The sequence below is a fragment of the Semicossyphus pulcher genome, unplaced genomic scaffold (genome assembly GCF_022749685.1).
Source record: "Semicossyphus pulcher isolate SPU_LCO1_2020_fin unplaced genomic scaffold, fSemPul1.0.p SCAF_25, whole genome shotgun sequence".
Taxonomy (NCBI): Eukaryota; Metazoa; Chordata; class Actinopteri; order Labriformes; family Labridae; genus Semicossyphus; species Semicossyphus pulcher.
In genome coordinates this window covers 3,060,662-3,084,075 of record NW_027211699.1, presented here as the reverse complement: position 1 = coordinate 3,084,075, position 23,414 = coordinate 3,060,662, and the positions used below count along the sequence as shown (strand labels likewise).

At 43.3% G+C, this 23,414-nt stretch overlaps 1 protein-coding gene across 1 annotated transcript in view; it reads right to left on the bottom strand.

Annotated features, from left to right (window-relative positions):
- Positions 1-9,175: 9,175 nt before the first annotated feature.
- lrrc4ba (leucine rich repeat containing 4Ba) overlaps positions 9,176-23,414 on the bottom strand; it is a 39,414-nt gene continuing 25,175 nt past the window's right edge. The window contains exons 2-3 of the mRNA XM_069676395.1: positions 19,080-19,620; positions 9,176-13,398 (exon numbers count right to left, since the gene is read on the bottom strand). Coding sequence (XP_069532496.1) covers positions 11,440-13,398; positions 19,080-19,325 — 2,205 coding nt within the window. The 5' untranslated portion in view covers positions 19,326-19,620 and the 3' untranslated portion in view covers positions 9,176-11,439. The remainder of the gene's footprint in view (positions 13,399-19,079; positions 19,621-23,414) is intronic.

Here is a 23,414-nt window from a genome sequence, read left to right as displayed (position 1 = left end):
TTATTCTACTGTATGTGTGCTTTTGAACTGAATTAGTTGTAATAACTTGTTACAGTGTTATTTCAATTTGATATTTAAAACTTTATTAATTAACTCAAGACTTTTCCTTTAAAGTACTCGGTCGATCAAGTATCGTTTATTTCAAGATTACATGATTGGATAGAAACCTGAACATCTTAAATGTTGCTTATTGGGCCGATAAGGACACGGAGGGTACACACACACGTACACACACACACACAAATACATTATATCTGTTTGCTCTCATTGCTTGCGTTCAGCTGTCAGCAGGTTTGCGGTAAAGTCGGGTGTTATGTTTGAAAGGCACTTCACTGAAATAACATCTCACACTCTCAGAGCTGTGTGCCTCTGAAGCTGATCGACAGACAGTTTACTGCCGGAGCTTCTATATTAAGATAGATGACTTAAACAAACGTTACAGGAGAATCAATGTTAACCTGCACCCCGACTCATACACACACACACACACTTTGAGATAATTATTGTAACCCGGAGTGAGTAGCATTCAGAAACTGACCTCTTGGCAAACCCCCAACCAGCACGAGCTAAGTGTTCACTGCAGGCTAAACAGCATCCCACGAACAGCACGCACACACACAGACGCACACACACACACAAAGGCAGACGTGGGGCGCAGGCGTAGGTCAGCCACTCGGGTCATGATACACACCCTGCAGCCAGCCGGTCCGCAGCCTCGGTGTCAAATCAGCTTTAACACACTGACACAATGCCTTCAAAACACGCGCACGCACACACTCTGCAACACTGCTGCGGCACACTGACGGAAAAAAATCTGACAGAGAGAAGAGGAGGAGGCTCTCTGGGAAAAGAGCAGCGACGAGGAAGAACACGCACATCAAGAATTCACAGAAACTCACTCACGGGCGGAATAACCTGCAGGAAAACAAACATTACACTTCCACTTGTTTTTGTCTTAATATAGACCCACGTTAAAAAAAAAAAAAAGCACCCCAGTTTTACTTAGAATTTTGTGAAAAAACGTTATTTTTATTTCATAAATTTCTCAGTATGGCACATGAACAGAGATTGAATGTTCTGAAAAAGATTTGGCACAGAACCTTGAAGCAGAACAAATCCACCCTCCTCCAAATCCACGCATACGCACTCTCTCTCCAACACGCACGCACGCAAACACACACCCCCGTGACATGTTCCTCCAGTGTTAACACGTACATCTGTGGTTATAACAGGTTAAAACACAGTCTTTAGAAACAATCACAAGAACAACCATAGTCAATATTGCAGAAGAGAAGCCGAAGCGAAACAAAGAAGCAGATGGAGGCCATGTTTAATTGAACAGAGGGAAGGAAATATCAGAAGCCTTGGTTTTTTCGTTGTTGGGTTTGTTTTTCCATTTTCCTGAGAGGGGAATCGGAGTGATGCAGGGGGGCTAACGGGAGCGTGGGAGAGTTCCTGCGTGGATGTGTGTTTGTGAGGATCAAGGGGTTAATACAGAATCACAAGTTGACATCTAGCTGCAGGGTAGTGAAAAATGGCAGCAGGAGAAGGTGGGAGGGGTGAAACAGGAAGCGTGAGGTAGATAGAGAAGAGCGGAGGAGGGGGAACGGGAGGGTTAAGGGGATGAGAGGCACGAGAGGAGGAAAAGGGGGGGGGATAATACGAGACGTACTCCCGTGAGCAAGCGAGCGTACGAGTATGTGTGTGTGAGTCAGAAAGAGAGGAAGGGAGGGAGAGGCCGTGACGGAGGCTTTAGCTACATTTCTGAAGGAGAGGGTGAGAAAAAGGCAGAGGAGCAGGAGAAGTCAGCCGTGCTCCTCCACTGCCTCTCCTGGGCTGGGGACAGAGAGGAGTCATTCCCCCTCCGGCGCTGGCTGACATATAAGCACCACGGCGGCCTCCTTCCTCCTTCATGTCTTTATCTCTGCCGCACACAGATACACAAACACGGATAGCGTGCGCACTCGAGTGCACACAAGTGCGCACGCAAGCCACTCGGACGTATGCATAAATATGCATACTTATGCCACTCATGCAGATATTACACAAACACACACAAGCGCACTGAACCGGGGCCTCTGTGTGTGTATGATACATCACACACACGTGCAAACACACTCACACATGTAGACTTAAACCTACAAAGATACAGAGTGACAGGATGCCTCTCATTGTCATCTTTCATTCCTCCTGCCATCGTCAACTCTTTTCAATCCATCTCCCCCGTCTTTCTCTCTCTATTTCTGTCTCCCCATGTCCTCCTGTGTCACTCGGTTTCCTCCGGGGGCAGAGGGTGGGGAGGCCCGAAGGTGACACAGAGGCTCGACTCCCGGGTGAGCCTTGTGAACGTGGCGCTGGCATGACGGACACGGAGGCCGCTGTGGTGCCCGCCGAATCACGCTCTTATGAGCATCAGGGGTGAAAATATCAAAGATGTGAAGTCGGGTTCACACGGGCTGGGAGCAGGAACGGGAGCAGACATGAAATGAGGGTATTAAGGGCCAGACTGGAGCATGCCTCACTGGCTGACATGAGGGGGTGGGGACAAAAAAAGGGTAAAGAAAAATCAATATCTGCAGCAAAGAAAAGTTGATTTCATATTGATGAGTGTTTACAACTTGTTTCACTTTGAGGATGCTGCAGGTCGGATTCAAAGCTCAGCTCGGGAGGCTTATCTGGGTCAGGCTGGATTTCTGCTCCGGCTTTCCCTCTCTGATCACAACTTCTGACCCTCGGGTTACAGCCGGGTGATAAACACTCTCTATGGAGGATCACAACAAAATTTAGTCGATAGAGATGACGAACTTTGGACATTTTTTACTCCTTATGGACAAATCAACAGCAGGAAAAGCCACCACAGCCTGTTAGTCTGCTGTTTGATTACTTGCACAAAAGCACAGTGAAACTGAACAGCCATTATCCTCCAAAGATGAGGACATAGTTGACAAAATCATGACATTGTGGGAATTACATGGACATTAGTGGCAGCTTGGCTAGAGGCCCCCTCACCAGACATCCTGAGTCCGCTGAAGATCATCGGAGAAATACTGATTTTTGAACTTTATTGCTTTGTTCAGATTTTTTCCTGGGTTTAATTACCAAGTTTGTATGTTTTGGAGAGGAGGAGACTTCTGCAGATAATTCTGCTACCATTAAAAACCTAAAAGATGAACATTTAAGGAATCCTACCCTAAAAACAAGCCAAGCTCATAGTAACAAGCTAACCTTATGTTAGCTCTAACTTTGCTAGCAGCGTCTCCTGACGTCCTGTGTTGTTTTAAATGTGAAACTGCAGTTTTTTGTTTTTCCTTATGTTAGCTACAAAGTTGGTGTGGGGAAAGAGACTTCTGCAGATAATTCGGCTCTCTTTAAACACCTCGTGGAAGATGAACTCTGAAGCCTAAAAACAAGCCAAACTCTTAGCTAACCTAATGTTAGCACCAACCCAGCTTGCAGCTTCTTCAGACGTAGAATCCGAGATACACTGATTTTAAACCTAAAACTGTTTTTTTATTCAAAGTTTTTACTGGTGTTAGCTACAGACAGCTAAACTTTGAAACAGGCTAACCTCCTAGAAACAGGCTGAGCTAACTCGGCTCGCCCCTTAGCTTTAGAGAGACACTGATTTTAAACATAAAACTGCTTTATAAGATTTAATAACCTGGTCCACTGTTTTTTTAAGAATTATTCAGTAAATAATCTTGGCTTTATTACAATACCTCTTGAAAAATGGACACTGAAGGAAGGCTAATGAGTGAGCTCCTAGAAACAAACTAAGCTAACGTTAGCGGCAGGACTCGGACATGCTACGTCCAAATAAGAGTGTCAGAGAGGCTGATTTTGAACCCAAATTCAGTGGTTTTAATCGTCTTTACCTTCAAGAAAAATAATTCAGTCTTAAAAATGTGTAACTGACAACTTGTTGAGTAATGAACCGTTTCGTTTCTTCAAGCTTCTGTCATTATCAGGATACTCCCCAAACTGAAAGCATCATCCAATTATATACTGATATTAAATATTTTTCCATGTAAAAAAAACTGGCCATCTCTACCTTTTTAACCTCACGTCTGCCACGTCAGCAGATAGATACAGGCTAGTCATCTCCATTATCAAACTAACAGCTTATATCCATATGGCTGCCGCTATCTCCTCACTGCCCTTCATACGCTGCTCCAACCAGACCTGAATTTACACTTCAAAGCAGCAAACTGTACTCTGTGGCCCCCCGCCCAGCTTCAAACAAACATCACACACAGCAGAGTGTGATTATGATGCCGAGCCAAGGTGTCCATAAACAGTAAATCAGCGTTTGGAAACTTAACAGTGAGCCTGTCCCCTGTGAGAGGAGCACAGCTGCTGGCTCAGCACTTCCATTAATAGTTCAGGACGGTTCAGGACATTCCAGTACAAGTCCCCGAGTCCACACACATCACAGGACTGGAGGGGGAGTTTTCCACAGCGCTCCGGGGCATGAAGTCGCTCCAGAAGCGAGTTTCCAAATCCCAACACGGGATGAAACATCACAGATTGTTCCCAAAATCTGTCTTTGAAAGCCCAAATATGGTCGCCTGCATGGTGTCAATATAAGCTTTTTAGGATCTTAGAAAAACAGCCCTCTTTGAACTTCACCCCACGGAGCTCTGAGAGGGTTTCACCAGCGCGGCGGAGAGTTTCCACAGTGCACAGACGCTCACAAATGCAGTTACAAGGTTTCCACATGACACTGATATCCTCCTTTATAAAGCATTCATGAGAAGCTCGGCGTTAAGCAGCGCTCCGGCTTTACTATTCCCATTAATCGCTACTTTAGAATTACACGGGCTGCGAGCGTGTCCCATTTTACTATTTCACTGACTGTGTGGATTTTTCTCAGTCGCAGCTCACGGGCCCGCTGACCCACAGCTGAGTGACACACACGAGATAGTCATCTGGGATGAGACACCACTCATCACTCTCACGTCACAGCCCACACGCGCTGACAAGCCCGGCTTCCAACTCCACGCAGCTCGTAGAGCACAAGGCCAAAAGCTAAACGGACATCTTGTGACCGCTGACACGCTTAATGTCGCGGCCGTTCTCAAATTAAGGACACCTTCGCAGGATATAAAACAAACGGCGGTGGAGAGGTTTGTGTTAAGCTCCGCTGCACTCAAATTGTTAAAGAAAGCTTCTCCTCAATCAATAAATCACTCATCAGTCAGCGTGTGAGTGTATGTGGGTGTGTGTGTGAAAGTTTGATATTAGGCTTCAGGGCAGGGTTTTCACAGCGATGACACATTAAAAAAATGTCTGCACACATCACATCTCAAACTCCTGCAGAAGCAACATCGCAGTGACAAAGAAAATGACGTGACTGAACAAAAAACTGGTGCCATCAGATCGGCCTTTGGACCAGCCCGATGGTGATGAATCCGGCCTCCTGCCTGCCAAACATCACACAGCAGAGGGAGGGGGGAGCAGAGCCAGACAGGGCGGCTGCTGCTGCTGCTAATGCTGGGGGGGGGGTTTAGAGGGGGTCCTCAGTGACACAGTGGCACACAAAACACCACCACACTTAACCCAATCACAGCAGCCATGATGTGAGAAGACAAGCGGCGACGTTCGGCTCGACCATCTCGCTGGCCGTGTGAGAAATATCGGCAATAACGCTGCAAATACATGACAATGGTTTGATGCTTCTGGCTGCTGCAACAGGGGGAGAATTAGTACCGGTGTCTAAGCACATGCATCATTGACACCACGTGTATCAATAATGCATCGAGCTCGGCTGTCGCGTAGATGCTATTTTTAAAGAAGGGGGGGGGGGCGCAAAGGAAATTAAGCAGTGTAGCGAACACCTGGCTTGTAGCGCAGAGGTTAACACCCGTGCAACACCGCCCTCAGGGACGGGCACAAGTTTGGTCAAGGATTCTCACACCGCACGACACAATGAGGCCCACAAAAACCTCAGTGAAACCTCACCCACTGTAAGAGAGGAATCCTTTCAAAGTCATTGTTACAATTACGACTTAAAGTCACATCGCTGTCAAGGCATTTAACGTTAAATACAGACGCTGAAAATGCACATTTAAAGTCGCTTAATTTGAACCAACAGGTGTTACTCTCCTATCGAGTCAGGGAAAAAAAGGTCGAACAAATGGCATCATCAGTCGATCATGGGAACTTTTTGCAACGTCTGGCGAAGTTCGCTTTGGGTTGTGTTCGGTGGCGTTAGATGGATCAAAGACAGAAAAACGTAACTATTATTCCACACCATGATGTTTTTCCTAAACTTAGTAACTTGAGTAAGTAACTTGAGTAAAACCAAAAAAACTAAATCATGTTACGATCAAATTATCATCCAGACCCACACACAGCTCCGTTAATTTGTCTCTCTCCAGGAATCGTCGGGATTAACTGACCGCAACTTCCAGTTACTTGAACCTCACAAGTTTGATGACCAAGTGGCAGGTCGTCATCTCGGCTCGAGTCAGAACCGGGATTGCTCAGATGGAAACTAACAACCAGCTTTTAAGTGTCTATGGTGAGTGGAAGTTTCACTGCGTCTAGCACGAAAAGGAATCAAAAATAATTGGATTTTTCTGTGGTTCACCATACAGTTTTTTTGTGGCCTGCGTCCTATATACCAATACGACCAATAAACCAGTAAAATGCAGAGAGAGGTATCTTATTGTGTTACGGTATTTTACCCAGACGATGGCACTATAATCTAAAGCTTCGTCACGGACAGGCGCCATCATGATCGCCAGTGCAGCCTCACAACAATAGTTACCGTAGGCTGAGCTCAACTACCGCACCGGTAGCTAGCAGGATTACAAACTTGAAATGGTAAAAACAGATGGTAGGCGATCATTTTTGCGTGTTTTTAATGTGTTTCAAATAAAAATAAAAATTGTATACACGTTTTTATTAATAAATAGCTGCAGAAAACCTTTTTCCCCCGCTGGAATACCCCCCAAGAACAGACTACGTCTTATATTCCGGATTTTACGGTAATTTAAATAAATCAAAAAATGGTGAAATAAGTTCATCATGATGCAGATTTTTAAAAGTCAGAAGTCGTGCTTTGATGGGTCTGTCAACAAGAGGACAAGCAAAGATCTGAAAGACCAATTCTGATGCAATCTTAGGACGTCAGTAAAATCGAAACACTGTCAGGCTTTTGCATCGCAGCGTCATGGGACTTTCTCGTTTTAAGAGTTTCTCATCTAACCCACCCAAATTCGAGGCTTTGGCTTTGTGTTAGACGGCGTTGCATTAAAAAGTTTCGCTTTCTGTCTGAACACACCTTAAGAAAGGAAGAAAAAAATCTACCTGGAGCTTCTGCATGACATGCAGGGACAAACCGTGGGTGTTTGGGATGAGAACAAGTTGGCAAAATCCATGAGTGCTAAACTTTTCCAGCTGCCTAAAACAAAGAAGAGTCAAACGTAAGCTGCAACTGTATTTGACCCTTGACCCTCAACTTGTTGGCAAAGAGCTAAAAGCGACTGGTGATGTTCTGTTGGATTCATCCCAATAAGAAGAGCGAGGCAGAGAGAGAGGAGGGGAGGGAGGGAGGAGCTGCTTAAGCTAAAAAAAAAATCTGTTTTTACTCCAAGTGTCAGAGAGAGGATCATAAAGTAGCCTGAAGCACAGAGAGACAGACAGATCCGGTTTGAACTGGGGGATTTAAAATGGAGGTCTGACCACCCCTCCTCCCTCTCCCACTCCTTACACAACCTAGCGAGCGAGAGCCCACCTGAACATGCACACACTCACACGCACACACACACACACACGCTGAGCAGCATTGCATCAACAATGGTGTAACATCTTTCGCCGTAAACAGCGTACCACTTCACATGTCCTGATTTCTTTAGCTTACACAACAGTACAACAGGCGTTTTATTATCCAGGGCTGCACACACACACACACACACACACAAACGCGCACACACACATTCTGGTGTTTTTCACCTATTCCCTGAATGGGTGAGCGAGCGGGTCCCTTCCTGCACAGTAAACACAGTATTTCCATTAGGGTGTTGGGAGTGTGTTCGACGCTCTGTGACTCAGACACTGCAGCACTGTGACTTTGTGTCTCCGGCTCAACCGCTGCTCTCTAACAGCGAGCCTCAATAACACCGCCTCTGGTTTGTGCCACTTCACACCGGCTATAGGGGCTACACACACAAAGCTTTCCCCAAAGTGATGCGCTACTACGGGCGATCGTCAGGACGTGCAGTTTTTGAGGAATTCGGGGTAAAAGCTTTTGTAACGGTCCTCGCTTTAAGCCGCTGATGTACACAAAACTGACACACACACACTCACTCGTACCCACAAGCGTGCCCGCATGATAATTTCTCTGTTATTTGCACACAGAGGCAGATGAATATGTAAATAACTCGTGAGGAGAATATGGATCCCTTGTGCATCGGAAGGAATATGTTAATGACTGATGCAGGAGTGTTAATCACAAGTGTAGGGTGCATAAAGGCGTTTAGCAACGATGTGGGGCCTATGCCAATGAAACACATAGGGGATAGTAGCATGTGAATAGCATGATTCACCAACAAGAAGCCGGTGGTGTTAGAAATATAGTTGCTGGTGTAAACAAATCAGACACATTATCGAGGAAATGAGGAAAAAATGGCAACAATGGATGAACACACATGAGATTCTATACTGTCTGCTCCCGTCTGTTTAGCATCCAAATCCAAATCAAGACGCTGTGATAAGGCCTGTCGCAGTCGCAACAGTTGCCAGGGAAACCTGATGGCAGGATGCTGAGGGCTGAGGCGAGGAGGAGGAGGAGGAGGAGGGGGCTTGTATGCGAGGACACGGGTACAATGCTCAGGTTGATTTGCTACCATTAAAGGAACAGTGGCCGGCTTAGTCGGGATACAGCGCCTTAAAGGAACGTGACTGACAGGTGGCAAAGGGTACGAGTCGCTGATGTTGACGGCGATGACATTCAGGAAAGCACAGAGCGAGCGTGAGTGAGCTTGTAAACCAGAGCAGGGCCTTTCCTGTCCCCCTGTGCAGAAACAAAAGGGCCCGGTGCTGACCATTTCACATTCGCTATGTCTCATCTCAAGCAGAGCCAAAGGGATACAAACAGTGAGACTACAACTGATCGGAACAGAAAGGAAAGAAAAAAATAGCCACCAAATTTCACAGACTTCAACTGCCATTTTATGTGCCAGGTTTTTTTAATTTTCAAAGTGACCTCTGCTAACAGAACATCTCTCATAATTATAACCAGTGTAATTAGCTAATTATAATAACAATAACAATATTACAATAAAGATAACACTTGATTTAAAAAAACAGAAAATAATCAAACTTGATAAAAACCCAAAATGAAAAACACTTATCATAATAATTTTTGTTTTTTTTAAAAGAGATCTATAAGCTTCTATATTTTTTTCATTTAATTGTCCTTTTTCTTTAGAAAAAATTCACCCACCACTGTATGTTGCCTTCTGCTTCACTGAACGAGCTGCGCTTACCTTTAAAAATGCTTGGCAATGCCTGTCGTCCATTAAGCTCCCTGCTGCCATGAAATCCACTCATACACGATAACACTGAGATACAGTTGTGAAATAATCCCCTGCAAAGGAGCAGTCTTCATCAAAGGTTCGTGTCCTGTCTTTACTGTGTGATAACATGAGGGGTCCGGCCTGTTGAGACATCAGAGCAGACGAGTCATTGAGGAAACCATTTTGAGGGCCAGGTTATTTCCTGCTGATGCATGTGGAGTTCACTTTGTGGCACGCTGAGTCCGTCCCACTGACGTTCATTAGCCGAAGTCCAACAGGATCAAAACAACTTCAGTGTCATATACAAATGAAAAAAATATGTAACCTCAGCTATTTATAGGCACAAGTAGTAATAATAATGTCTTATCAATGATAACAATGATAACATAATAACAATAATATGTCATATCATCATTGTGATGGATCGTATACGTTGAAACGGACTCTAGAATTTGTGTCTAGATAGCATGCTAAGCTAGCATGTGCAACATTTCAGTAAGAATACAGTAAAATATTGTAACATATTTTTTATCATTAAATGGCCATTATGACAATTAAAGCTAACGCCTGTTATCATTATTACCATTATAATCATTATTATTAATACCGTAGCTACGCTGTATACCAAATGATGAAGAGCTGTAGTCGTATTTCTTATTTTCGCAGTAGAGTGTAAAGATCTCCTTCTGCAATGACCCTGTTTGTGTGAATGCGACAGGAGAGGGAAACACTTTTGTGTGGCTACAAAAAAGTCAAGACCAAAATAAATTCACTCAAACACATTGCCAGGTTTTTGTTTTAGCTCCCTCTCAATGGATGCCAATCTCCCACATGTGTCCTTATGCAGCACAGTCGGAGCGGCCATCTAGTTCCAAGTTCGGAAAAGTCGTAAGGGAGGGCCACTACAACAGCTGTGCATATCTTTTTTTTTTTGTTAAACTATTCTTCAGACGTTGTAGTTTTCAGTCAGACGCTTAATAAAGATTCTTTATAATTTATTTCTTTGAATGAAAATATATTTACGGTATATATAATATGTACTTTCAGTCCTTTTTATATCTCTCATCGTCCTTTTTGCCATGGGAATTTTCCGTGTCCCAGGATAAACCACTTTTTTTTCTCTCTTCCTTCAAAGAAGACAGTAGCCAGTAAGGTGTAAAAGGGAAAAAAGTGAGAAATTGAGAGTGAAATCACTCTAAAAAACTATTTTTGTGTTGTTTTCTGTCTCCCTGCAAAGAGCTAGTCTGATACGTGTGTCCCGGACAGAATCGTTGCACTGCTCTAATTTCGCTTTCTCTGCTTTGTGTTAGTGCTTCCTGGAAACCTGGGACCCTACCGCTCACCCAAACCATTGTTTGTTATCCAGTGTCTCTGCCAAACACTAATACGACAACATGTTCAATGGCCAACATTATGTCTCCCTCCAAATATATACACTCAATGTGTCTGGAAATATATGAAGCAATCTGTATAAAACCTAGACAGGCTCATTACTCGTGTATTATTCATAGCTCTCCACTGGTATTGTGGACGCAAATAAAAAGAGTTGGCTCCATTTTGGACTTTGGCAAAGACTATCTCAGGTCCCACAGGAAACTGAATGACTCTAATGTTTGTGGTGTTGTACATCATATATGTTTGTCTCTAATTGAGTTTAAAAGCATGTGCAAATGCTATCATTGGGACAAGTGCTGATACGATATTGTACTCAGTCTCCTTTTGTCTTCCTATCTGCTTCTCTCTGTCAACAGACTGAAAATGCAAAGCAGCGACTATGTAAAATATAATCTTTTCTGGAATCTGTCCATGAGGACAGAAGGCTACAATCAGTCTCATTTACTCAGTCTTACAGGCTCTTTCCGTCTCACTGTCCCTATCAAGCATCTATACCTCTTAAATCCACTCTCACTTTTACTCAAATTTGAGTCTCTTGCACATTTTCCTTGGAGCCGCTCTTAAAAAGCAGGGGCTCATTCTGGCTTTTCCCCATAAGGCCTTTGAGAGAACTGTGGAGACCCAACTGAGGCAGGGGCACGGGGGAGGGCAGAGTGCCACCTGTGGGCATTCCTCCACTGGTGGAAGTTGGAATCTGGGTACAGGATATGGACGTGTTCTGAGAGCAAGGTGAGGGGTTGTTGTTGTTGTTGAGGCCCACACCAGGACCTGTGCCCAAGCCCAGGCCCATCATGTTGTTGTTGAAGTGATGGGTTTTGTAGTAGTGGTTGAGGTGCTCCGATCGGGCCAGGTTTGGCAAGTTGACTATCTCCGGATGGTGCAGTCTGAGGCTCTGCCCCCCTCCTATTCCACTGTTTCCACTCTGGGTCATGGTGGAGCCTCCTGAGATACCACTGCCCCGACCACTGGCCCCGGCTCCCAGCTCGTCCTCCACATTGATGATCTCGATGGCACGGGCAGGGCCGTGGTGCTTATGTAGCTGGTGCTGCTTCCTCAACTTATAGAACACCACCAGCATCACCGCTGCCATGAAGGTAATGGCTACGAAGCAGCCGATGATGATCTTGGTGGTCTTCATCACATCATCCAGGCCTGAGAAGCCTGGTTCCGTGATGGGCACAGTGAAGGTTGGTCTAGTGGCCCGAGGAGAGGATGAGGACCAGCCGGCTGACAAAGATGAGGCTGTGGTAGAAACACCTTCTGGCCACAAGTGGCCCGAGGGAGTTGGGCCAGGGTGAACACGGATGAAGGTCTCATTGATGGCTACCAATGCCGATTCCTCATCTCCTGGGGTCTCCACAGTTTCAACGGTGACTGTTGTAAAGTAGGTGTAGTTAACACTGGCATCTGCTGCAGTGACATTGAGGACAGCAGTTGCTGTGGTATTGCCAGCAGCATTAGTTACCATGCAGGTGTATTGGCCCGTGTCACGCAGGGTGACATTCGTGAAGTTAAGCGTGCCATCATGCAAGACAGATATCCGAACCCGGTAAGACCCATGGGTCATTAGAGTTCCATTAGGGGTGATCCAGTTGACAGATGTCGTGGAGGTGCTTGTGCGACACTTGAGCTCAGCGGCCATACCCTCAGTGACATTGAGGTCTGTAGGTGGCTCCACAATGACAGGTGCATAACAGGTGAAGTGGCTCTGGTCCAGCTCTCCAATGTATTTCCCTTTTAAGAATGGTGGAGCATGGCAGCGGGCACAGCAGGTGGTGTTGCTGGGCACCGTTTCTTTCAACCACCAACTAAGCCAAAGCACATCACAGTTGCAGATCCAGGGGTTGTGGTTAAGATGGACCCTCTCCAGCTGGTGAAGAGGGGTGAAGAGGTCATGGGGCAAGGAGTGCAGAGAGTTATGGGACAGATTGAGCTCTTCTAGGTTTTTCAGGTCATCGAAGGCGTTGCGCTCAATGACTGACACCTGTGAGTGCATGAGCCACAGTTTGCGGAGAGACACCAGGCCCTGGAAGGAACCCGGTCGGATGATCTCTAGCCTGTTGCCTGACAACTCCAGTTCCTCCAAACGCACAAGGGCTGTCAGTTTGGGAATGTCCTTCAGCCCACACATGCCCAAGTTCAGGTATCGTAGATTGATGAGACCAACAAAGGCTGCATCAGAGATGAAATCCAACTTTTTGAGCTCACCCAGGTCCAGGCGACGTAGCGAGGGCACTCGGTGGAAGGCATAGCCCGGCAGAGTCTCAATGGGGTTGTTGCGCAGCCACAGCTCCCGCAGCTTGCTGAGGTACTCGAAGGCATGTGATGGCACCAGTGTGAGGCGGTTGTCGAAAAGCTCCAGTGTGTTGAGGTTGGGGAGGCCATTGAATGCTCCAACTTCAATCTGACGGATCTGATTCTTGGAGAGCTGGAGGATCTCAAGGTGCCTCAAGTGCTTGAAAGTGTCTGACTTGATTACCTGGAGAGACAAAGAACAAATAGTTATTGTACAATGTTTAAAAAGTCTATGTTTCCATGATGATTCCAAATAGACATTTAAAGGATTGTCGCTAAGATTTGCATGGTTACTTTTGACAATGGTTTTGATATGGTAATAGAGTAGACTATCAAGTGTGTTTTAGAAGGCAAATCAGCTACATACATTCTTTATCTATCATTTGTTTTTAACCTACCAAGCGTAACATGCAGTAAAGCTTTCTTAAAGTTTTATTTGCTGTGTTGATTTTGACTCATATTAGAAGACTTAATGGCATATAACCTTATAACAGACATTAAGCACTTTAGCTGATTTTTTTAGTTTTAGAGATGGTATGAATGTGCAAAACATTACACAACCATTTGAAGAAAAACAACCCAAACATTTTCAATGAATGATTCAAAGGAAGGCACAGATATGGCTGAACGCATATTTAAATGAACAAACCACACAAACATAAATAATTCATTTCTCTGTTAATAATGGAAACAGCTGACCCTTCCACTCCACTGACTAGTGCTGCTGTCTGCAGGGGAAGGTTGGCTTTTCAGACCGACTCCCACTGACTGCTGAGAACAAGCCAGTTAACATGTGACTTCCAGCTTCTGTCTGGCTCCAAAGGCCAGCCTGGCCTCCATGTTGGTACTTTTTGGTGATTGAGGACTGAGAGTTTTACTTCCACTATCTCTCGGAACAGATATCTGCATATGAATGTGGAGTTTGTAGGTGAGAAAGAGATAGTTGGTTTTGGGTTAGTTCTGGTTTCCGTTTGTAGCCGGGTTTCATGCAGGAAAACCTTTTGCCTGGAGAGTCTAAAAGGTGGAGTTCATTGGCCTAATGAAATGAACAGAACCAATTGGATATTGTATGATGATTATTTTGCTTTAATTAATCTCTATAAATATCTGATTATTTGGGCAGGTAACCATCTGGCCAGCCGCAAAATAGTGTTTGTGTGGTAAAACTCAAATACTTTAATGCCTTACCCTAACCTGTTAATGAACAGTTATCTTGTCAGGAAGAATCCCTTTTCTATGATTTCGTTTTACCATGAAAATTAAGATTTAAACATAGACAGTGACCAAAACCCAGTTCTGAGAACTCCATCCTTCCAAGTGTATAACATTTGTAACGTTACACGGTAGGCTACATGATTGATTGATGGATGGATCATGTACCGGTACAAACTAGAGGGTACTGATGGTGAAAAATGGAAAAAGATTATTACAGTAAATCTGTAGTCTGTAGTCTAAAAATCTGTACTTTTTGTTACATCTTAGCACTATTGTAAAGCTACTGCTGTTCCTAACACTGACCTTATTTCAGTGCCTATTCTCCAGACACTGAAGGGTTTTTACATTGCAGTTTCAACGAGACTCGGGGGACTTGCTTCTGACACTTTCTAGTCCCTTGATAATAAACTGATTATCAGCGTTGGACTGTTCACACCACAGATCACAACAGAAGACAAATCCACAGCACTAAAATGACACATCCTTAAAACTATGAAAATATTCTGGGTGCCACTTTTTTGAAGTCCGTTTACAAAAGAACAATGTTTTTAAGTGCCGTGTTAATTTCGTTAACGAAAATGATGATGAAAAATGTTCGTCAATGACCTGTTGTCCGTGACGATGACGAGACGTTGACGAGCTAAAAATAGATTGATGATTATAAAAATTCTGACAACACAAAAGTTTTGTTTTCATTAGCGAGACGAGACGGGACTCAAATGTGCTCACAGAAAAAGGGGCGTTTTACTCGTCATTTAACGCTCCTTCCACACAAAAAGGAGACTTCACTGGCTGTCTGCTTCAGTCAGGATGTTTAAATGAGAAGCGATGATGAATATATAAAAAGTTTTAACGGTTAATACCAACACTGCTGCGGCAAATAAGGCAAGAGAGGAATGCTGCACTATGTGCTACTGTCATGCACGGCTTAGTTCTGCGGCTTTACATGCGTAACGTTACGTTCCAGAAGTTTCTATATTCATTAAAGTCGAGCTGAAACGGCATTTCGAGAGTATCTAGCTTCCGTATCGTGACGTATTTCTGAGTGAAACAGGACGTGCAGGCGGGACATATCATTAGAGGGATTTGATTTGATCGTTGAGAAGTGGGTGTAGACAGTCGTTCTCCACAGCGCAGTAGCTAGCTAACTGACCGAGCGTTCTTGTTGCTCTGCGGCTGAATTTTGCAGATTGATTGGTTGAAATTGTTTGGTACTAACTTACGTAAGCACGTGTGAAATTTAGTTTTACAGGAAGAAAAAATGATCGGATTTTGATATAATAATATGAAAAAAATTGATTTTCTGTATTATTTTTTTTTGGCCTATATTGTCAAATAAATGCACAATATTACCGGGGATGTGATCTAAAAGGATTAACATGACATTTTTCATTTCACCTTGACTTTAAACTTCAGCTGAGGATCTACATTGCCCGTTCAGAACATCATCAGGAAACAATTAATGTAAGGACTTTACAGCAGATTGAGCCTGTATCAGGCTGATTGAATATGTGTAAAAAAGGAAAACTTTTCGACTAAAATGTGATGACATTTTATCGACTAAAACTAGATTAAAACTGTAAAGGGTAAACATGACATAAATGAGACTAAAACTAAGGAGCATTTTCGGCTTAAGACTATAGCTGCCAAAATTGAAACTGTGCCAAAAGACATGGGTAAGAAAACATGGGTGCCACAGGCCCTGGACAGCACCCACTAGTGTCCAACTGGAGATCAAAGCAACCAAAAGCCCCTTAAATCTGTGATTGTTTGAGGTATGTGCGTCCAAAGCCCCTCTGCGAGACACGGAGAGACTCCTTGAGTCAGGCCAGCGCCTCTTCTGTATGTAGAGCAGGAGCAGGAGGGAGGGGGGCATGTTAAGAGGGGGTGGGAGCTGTCAAGGCTTTACTCTCAGGGTACTCAGTGAAGGAAAAAATAAGCCACAGAATCTAGGATGCCTTCAGGTGTTAAAACATTTTTAGATTTTTAATCATTTCAAGTGGGGCTGCAGGATACAACAAACCGAATCGGAATTTGTAGGCTAAAAACGAAACTGGAAGAATCTTCTTATTAATATTTCTTTAAGTGTTATTTTATGTGAACTGCATCTCTTTAAACCCCCCCCCCCCCCCCCCCCTCCAAACCTAATCATGTGGCATGATGTCCCATTTATGCTACATTAACGTCACATAATGTTTAATAAGATGTTTTCTCCGAGGAATGGAGGACAGTCAGAGGAGTTCAGATGCTCTGGACTATTTTAACGATGTTTAGGATGTTTGTTGTTTTTCATTAGAGGAGATAAGATGTAGTGGAAATGAATTTAAAATCACAAAAGAACAAAGCTCTGTCAGCAACACGAGGAAGGATCCAATTACCTCAAATGCTGCTGCAAAGAGTAAAATCAGCCCACTCTGTTTATAAATGTGGAGATCCGTGTGCTTTGTATCGATGGTCTGTGGTTAAATGATCTTCCCGTGCAGCTGTAAAGCCACAAAACGCTGTCTGGGGACTCTAGATAAATTGGTAATGCATACAAAAGGCAGCATGGTGTCATGGAAATATGCCTTGCTTTCAATTCATAAAATATTCCCTCAGCGCAGGAGAGGCTTAAGTGCCTTTTTCCACCATTATTGCTGCTTACGTTACTGTCGTTCATCGCAACTAAAGTTTGTAAGCCGGCATCAACAAGTTAATCCTGATATTCACAGCTGGCTACAAAAGCAATAGTGCTAGGTAATTATATTAAGGTTATACAAAGAATTGGGATAGTTTTGTCATAGGCGGATCAGGGCTGGACTTTTAATCTGGGCATTTCCCCAGTGGGCCGACGCATCTTTGGGCCTATTTTCAATATCGATGATGTGTGTCAATATCAAGCGATTACATGCGGATGCTGCAAAATGTTCTTAGATTACTGATATGTTTGCTGCAGGGACTAATGTTTCATCGATATGCTTTTTACAACAGTGCAAACTATCATGCAGCAACAGGTGGAGGGAGGAGAGGTGTGTGTGTGTGTGTTGCTGCCAGCAGAGGAGCAAGAGGAGCAGGTGTGTGTCAGAGATGCTGAAGGGCAGAGAGAGCAGGAGGACGGTGAAGCTGAAGCCATTAAGGGTTAATGAGCTAACGAATAAACCAGGTCTATATTGTATGATAATAAAAGTTAAATTATTAAGCTGTGAGTTAACTTTATAACGATGTATGAAAAAGATAGGAGGTAACAACTGTAGTTATCTTTGCTAAAATGTAGACCTTTGTCTTTGATGGGAGAAGTACTCAAATCCTTCACTTAAAGAGGGGGTATTATGCTGTTTCACATTTTAAGACATATATATAATGTTACAATGTTGGATATCCAGACTGAACGTGGGTGAAGTTTCAAATCTGTAGGTAAAAGTATGTTGGAGTGATCCCAAGGCTTCTCAGCTCAGTCTGCTGTGAACGTCAGGTTTCACACAGTTTTTTCTAAACGCTGCACTTTGTGACGTCACAAAGTGTAGCCTCAGCAGGCTTCAGAGAGCTGGCCAATCAGAAGAAAGCAGGCTTGTAGGGTTTCTCAAAGGGACAGAGCTGAGTGAGTCGTTTCAGGCGGAGGCTGTATGAGGGCCTGCACAGAGCACCAGTGTGAGAAAAATGTGTTTTATTAACTGCAAATGATGCTAAGCTACTCCACAGGTATCACAGAGTGAAATATGAAGTTTGAAATTAGCACAATACCCCCCCTTTAAGTAAAAATTCTACACTGTCAAAAGACTCCACTGCAAGTAAAAGTCCTGCATTCACATCCTTACTCAATCAGAAGGATGTACTTTCTTCCATGTCAGTTTTTCACAACTGTATCTGATGCTTTTGGATTAATATTTCAGCTCCATCAATTTAATAACCCATCGGCAATCTTATCTTAGTCTTATGATGATGATGCCGCCTGAGCAACGCGTAGGGCATTCTGGTTTAGCCAGCGTTTAGCGATAAACGACTCCCAGGCCAGGACTTACTTTTCCATGCACTGCATTGTTTACAGTCCAGTTAGCAACTTGAGAAGCGACCGTGTGTTCCGATCTAAAGAGACGTAAATTTCGCCCCTCTAGATGTGTCTGCAAAATAAATTTCTTGGTTCATTAAATCCCTCGTTTGTTGAACGGAGGTCGGATCGATCATTTGTGATGCATTCGAGGAAGTCGGGGAAATCTCAAGTTGAATTTTTGATCTAGAACAGATTGTTTGCTGAACTCGCTGCAGATGTCTGTTTATAGAGATCAATAAGATGCTAAATGGTCGTCAGATGACCGCTGATGGGACGCCTGCTTTCTCTCTCCACACGGACTGTTTTTCCTGCATATCGCGCAGCCTGGTACGTGATTGGTCAATATTACTCGGACTACAAGCTGAAACCAGAAAGTTATGATGACTTTTTGCTCAGCTTTTTCTTTGACAAGAACCCTCTTCTTATGTGTTTCTACTTAAGTATATATTGTGATCACCAGGGAGTCAGACAAGAGCGAGTGAGTACACACTGGTACACTCAGCTCTGTAGTGGTGTGGAGGGAATATACAGTACTTGTATGTAAGGGGCTGTGAGGATGGGGCACTGCAGGATCATGTTGACTGACTTAATTTTAAAAAGACATGAAATTATTTGGTCTCTACCTGTATGGAGTTCTCCTGCAGGTTGAGGTATCGCGTGTTCACTGAGATGCTCTCGGGCACCTCCTCCAGGTTCTGCCGGGTGCAGATGACGCGGCTGGCCTGGTTGGAGCAGGTGCAGAGGGAGGGGCAGGAGGAGGCGGCTCCCACCAGCTCCGGCCCAGGGAGGAGGAGCCGCAGTAGCAGCTGGGCCAATAGAAAGAGGAAGGGGGAGGGGCCGGGCAGGCAGGTCAGCGTGGCGATGCGCATGGCAACTGGGACATGACCCTGCTCTTTAATCCGGAGGTGCAGGTGAGCTGACTCCACTCTGGTGGACGTGCGAGAAAAGGTTCACTCTCCCTTCGTCGGTCCTCCTGCGACAATTTGTTCCGTCTAATTCTGCATCCTCCGAGATGTTTCGTGTCCTCTGTCGATCTCTGTGTTTTCTCCTCTTGTGTTTTGAACATAGAAATATGCAGATAAACAGATGTTATTCCCGTTTTTTCTCCAGCCGTCTGGGGATTTGAGCGATGCTTTTTTTGAAGTGAAAGGAGCCCAGGAGTGACTGTGGGAGAACAAGAGAGAGAGAGAGATTAAAGACACAACACAGGCTGGCATCCGTGTTTGCACCAGCAGAGAATGAACAGAACAAATAATGGGGAGACATCTACTGTATAGCTTATCACGGCCGGGATTGTCAAAAAATATTCTGTGTCACTGCTCGTATCCAATCCCACATAATCCCGCAGCAGACATTCTGTCACAAATCAAATCCTGACACAGGTTCAGGTGGAAGAAGATTTGTGTAATTAACAGCTCAGAGAGGTGATGCGGAAATATAGAAAGTCACGATCAAAAGTGGGAAAAGATTTGTGCCTTTAAAGATACGAATTGTGAAGACGTATGGAATGACAGAAGAAACAGTCAGACACACTTAGCATTGAGGTCCCATTCCATGTCAGAAATCACATTTTTAGACGACAAATTGCACTGGATTTTAGAGCGGACTGTGTAGTAATTTTATTTATTATCATAAAGCTTTTTAAAGGGGGGGTATTATGCTAATTTCAAGCTTCATATTTCACTCTGTGATACCTGTGGAATAGCTTAGCATAATTCACAGTTTAAAATCCTCATTTTTCTTACACTGGTGCTCTGTGCAGGCCCTCATACAGCCTCCACCTGAAACGACTCCGTCAGGTCTGTCCCTTTACGAAACCCCGCCCCTACAAGCCTGCATTCTTCTGATTGGCCAGCTCTCCGAAGCCTACTGAGGCTGCACAGAAAAAACTATGTGAAACCTGGCGTTCACAGCAGCCTGCAGACCGAGCAGAGAAGCCTGGGGATTACTCCAATATACTTTTACCTACAGATTTGAAACTTCACATTTAGTCCAGACATCCAACATTGTAACATTATATACACGTCTTAAAATGTGAAACAGCATAGTACCCCCTCTTTAAGTGATCATTTAATATAGATATTCAATTAATTTAATGTAAGTGTTACCTGCAGAACTTTAGCTTATATTATTTATAAAGTTAATGTATGTGATGAGATAAAAAAAGTTCTCAAATTTGTTAGCGTATGTGAGGATGTTTTCATGGACTACAATGTCGAGTTTTTAAAATCATGTTGGGAAGAAAAACATAATGGAGTTCAGATGATACTGAAAGTTATCTCCATAGGGTGTCAAGTGCTTTCTTTCTGGAACCGCCTGGGGCTTCGTCTTTCAATTGGTTCAATCCCTGACTGCTACAGTCACATGTCGAAGTGTCCTTGGGCCTAAACCACAAATTGCTCCCGGGTATCAGGTGTGAATGGGCATAGATACTGACTGGAGATTGGCACTTAGACCTTTACCATCAGTCTGCGAATGTGTGTGTGAATGGGTGAATGTAACATGTAGGGTAAAAGCAGCTTTAAGTGGTTGGAAGACTAAAAAAGCGCTATATAAGTACAGTCTGTTAACCATTTACAATACACTGCAAAAAGGTTTCCAAATTAAAAAAAACATACCTTTACAAAAGTGAATTATTAAAGACTCCCCCATATTATTAAGATAAACAACCTTTATGTGCAAAAATGAAAGTTCTGCACAGATAATAGAAGAACAAAAAAGGTGTATTTGTCTGCGTGGATCTTTAGTACCGCTGCACCGAAAGAAATCACACGCTAACAGTGTCAAACATAAAAGCCACACACCTGCTCTGATCAACACTATGGAAAGGATAAAATGCGCCGCTAGAAACCAAACACACGCGCCTGTAATAGAAGCAGAAAATGAAGTGAACACTGATGAACAATGATGTGAACAAAAATAACATTTCAAGTATCAAACGTGGGCCTGCAGCTTTTTGTTTGGGAAAGTATGTTTTTATCACTGAGCGGAGTATAGGAAGCTGTAATGGTGATATATTGTACAGCATCTCTCTTACTGTTACTGTCTCACAATGAACATTCATCTACCTTTAATAAGGTAGTATTTATTTTATTACGCCAATATAAACCACTGTACAGTAAAATAACTTTTGGGTTTTAAACCTACCAACTGTGACTCCCTATTTTTAAACTGTAAATTAAGCAGGTTTCTTGCATCGGTAGAAGCTTTGAGGACTGAAAGGAAAAACATCCTCTTAAAGAAGAATCATCGCTGTGATTGGAAGCAACAGGGTCTGTGGGACAGGTGGTGTTCAGTTTGAGGACCATTAATAACAGCACTGGTGTGAGAGAGAGGCTAACAGTCAGATCAGCAAGGCTCTCATTAGTTAACACTAATTACACCAAGTTATAACCATTAATAAGATGATGATATATAAGTGTTTGAGCATGCTGTCCTCAGCACCTTGAACCTTTATCTTACCAACATATTCATCAACACATCAAAACTTCAAGAAGAAACAACCATCATAACAAAATGTGACTTATTTCCTCTAAAAAGATTATTATTTAGATAATTATCAAAACTATTCAGTTTTTAGGAATTTTAGTAACTCTGCATATTGAGTTCAACGAAATTGTGAAAGACAAATATATTTTTACTTTAAATTACTGTGATTCTTTAGTGGTTAATACTTCAAATAAAGACTAATGACAAACATGAAACAATAAATAGTTCTGTCTATTAAAACTACACAGGCAGAAGTGCCTCTGCTCCCCCGGGAAACCAATACAAAATCAATTATCAAAGCATAATCAGAAAACTAGAGATGTTCTGATATTCTTCCTTCCCAAAACAGATAAGTGAATAATGGCCGATGAGTAATGGTATCGACCGATAAGTATCCCTACAATGCAAGTTTGATTTAAAAAAAATATTCAGAATATTGATGGAGCATCACTGATCGATGACATTTTGCCCGCTTTGACTTACATGACACTCTTTTCTAACACGACACTGTTGTTGTTATTGCCACAGGATAATTTACCTGATTAATTCAGCTGATTTTTTGTTACTAAGTGGTTTTAGTCTGTATCTAATATCCAGTATCGGTATCCAATACCGATACTAGTATCCGTATCGGTATTCAATATCCAATATCCAATACGGACACCAGTATCGTTATCTAATATCCAGTATTGATATCCAATACCGAGATCAGTATCTGTATATGTATCCAATATCCAGAATCAATATCCAGTATGGACACCAGTATCTTTATCTGTATCCAATATCCATTGTCAGTATCCAACACCGATACCAGTATCCATATCGGTATCCAATATCCAGTGTTGGTATCAAATATGATACCAGTATCCATATCGGTATCCAATATCCATTGTCTGTATACAGATACCAGTATCTGTACCAATATTTAATATCCAGCACCAGCATCCAATACTGATACCATTATCTGTATCCGTATCCAGTATCCAGTATTGGTATCCAATATCCAGTGATGGTATTCACTGCCGATACCAGTATCTGTATCTGTATCGGTATATCCAGTATTGGATACCACCTCTACAGAAAAAAGTGATTTGATTTAAGAACAAGTTAATTGACAAAGTAATGAAAAATCGGAACACTAAAATAAAGCACCTGTGAGATAAAACAAGAAGTCTACCTCTCAGGTCTGCAAGTACCCAGATCAGCGGGATTAGGAAGTAAACTCATAATTACTCAAAGTCTCAAACCCTGAGAACAGTAACACAGACTGAATCCAGGAAGCGTTCCCACTCTTTGCAGCAGCATAAACACAGCGGTGGGACTGAAATGTTAATTCCGTTCCTGCACGGGCGCAGCGTTGTGCTCTGGGGGCTGCAGAATGGAAGCGAATGGTGCAGTCTGCATTAACACTAATAGATGGCCGGCTAAAGTCAGGCTCCAGCAGCTCTGTTCCCTCTGCAGGTTATTTA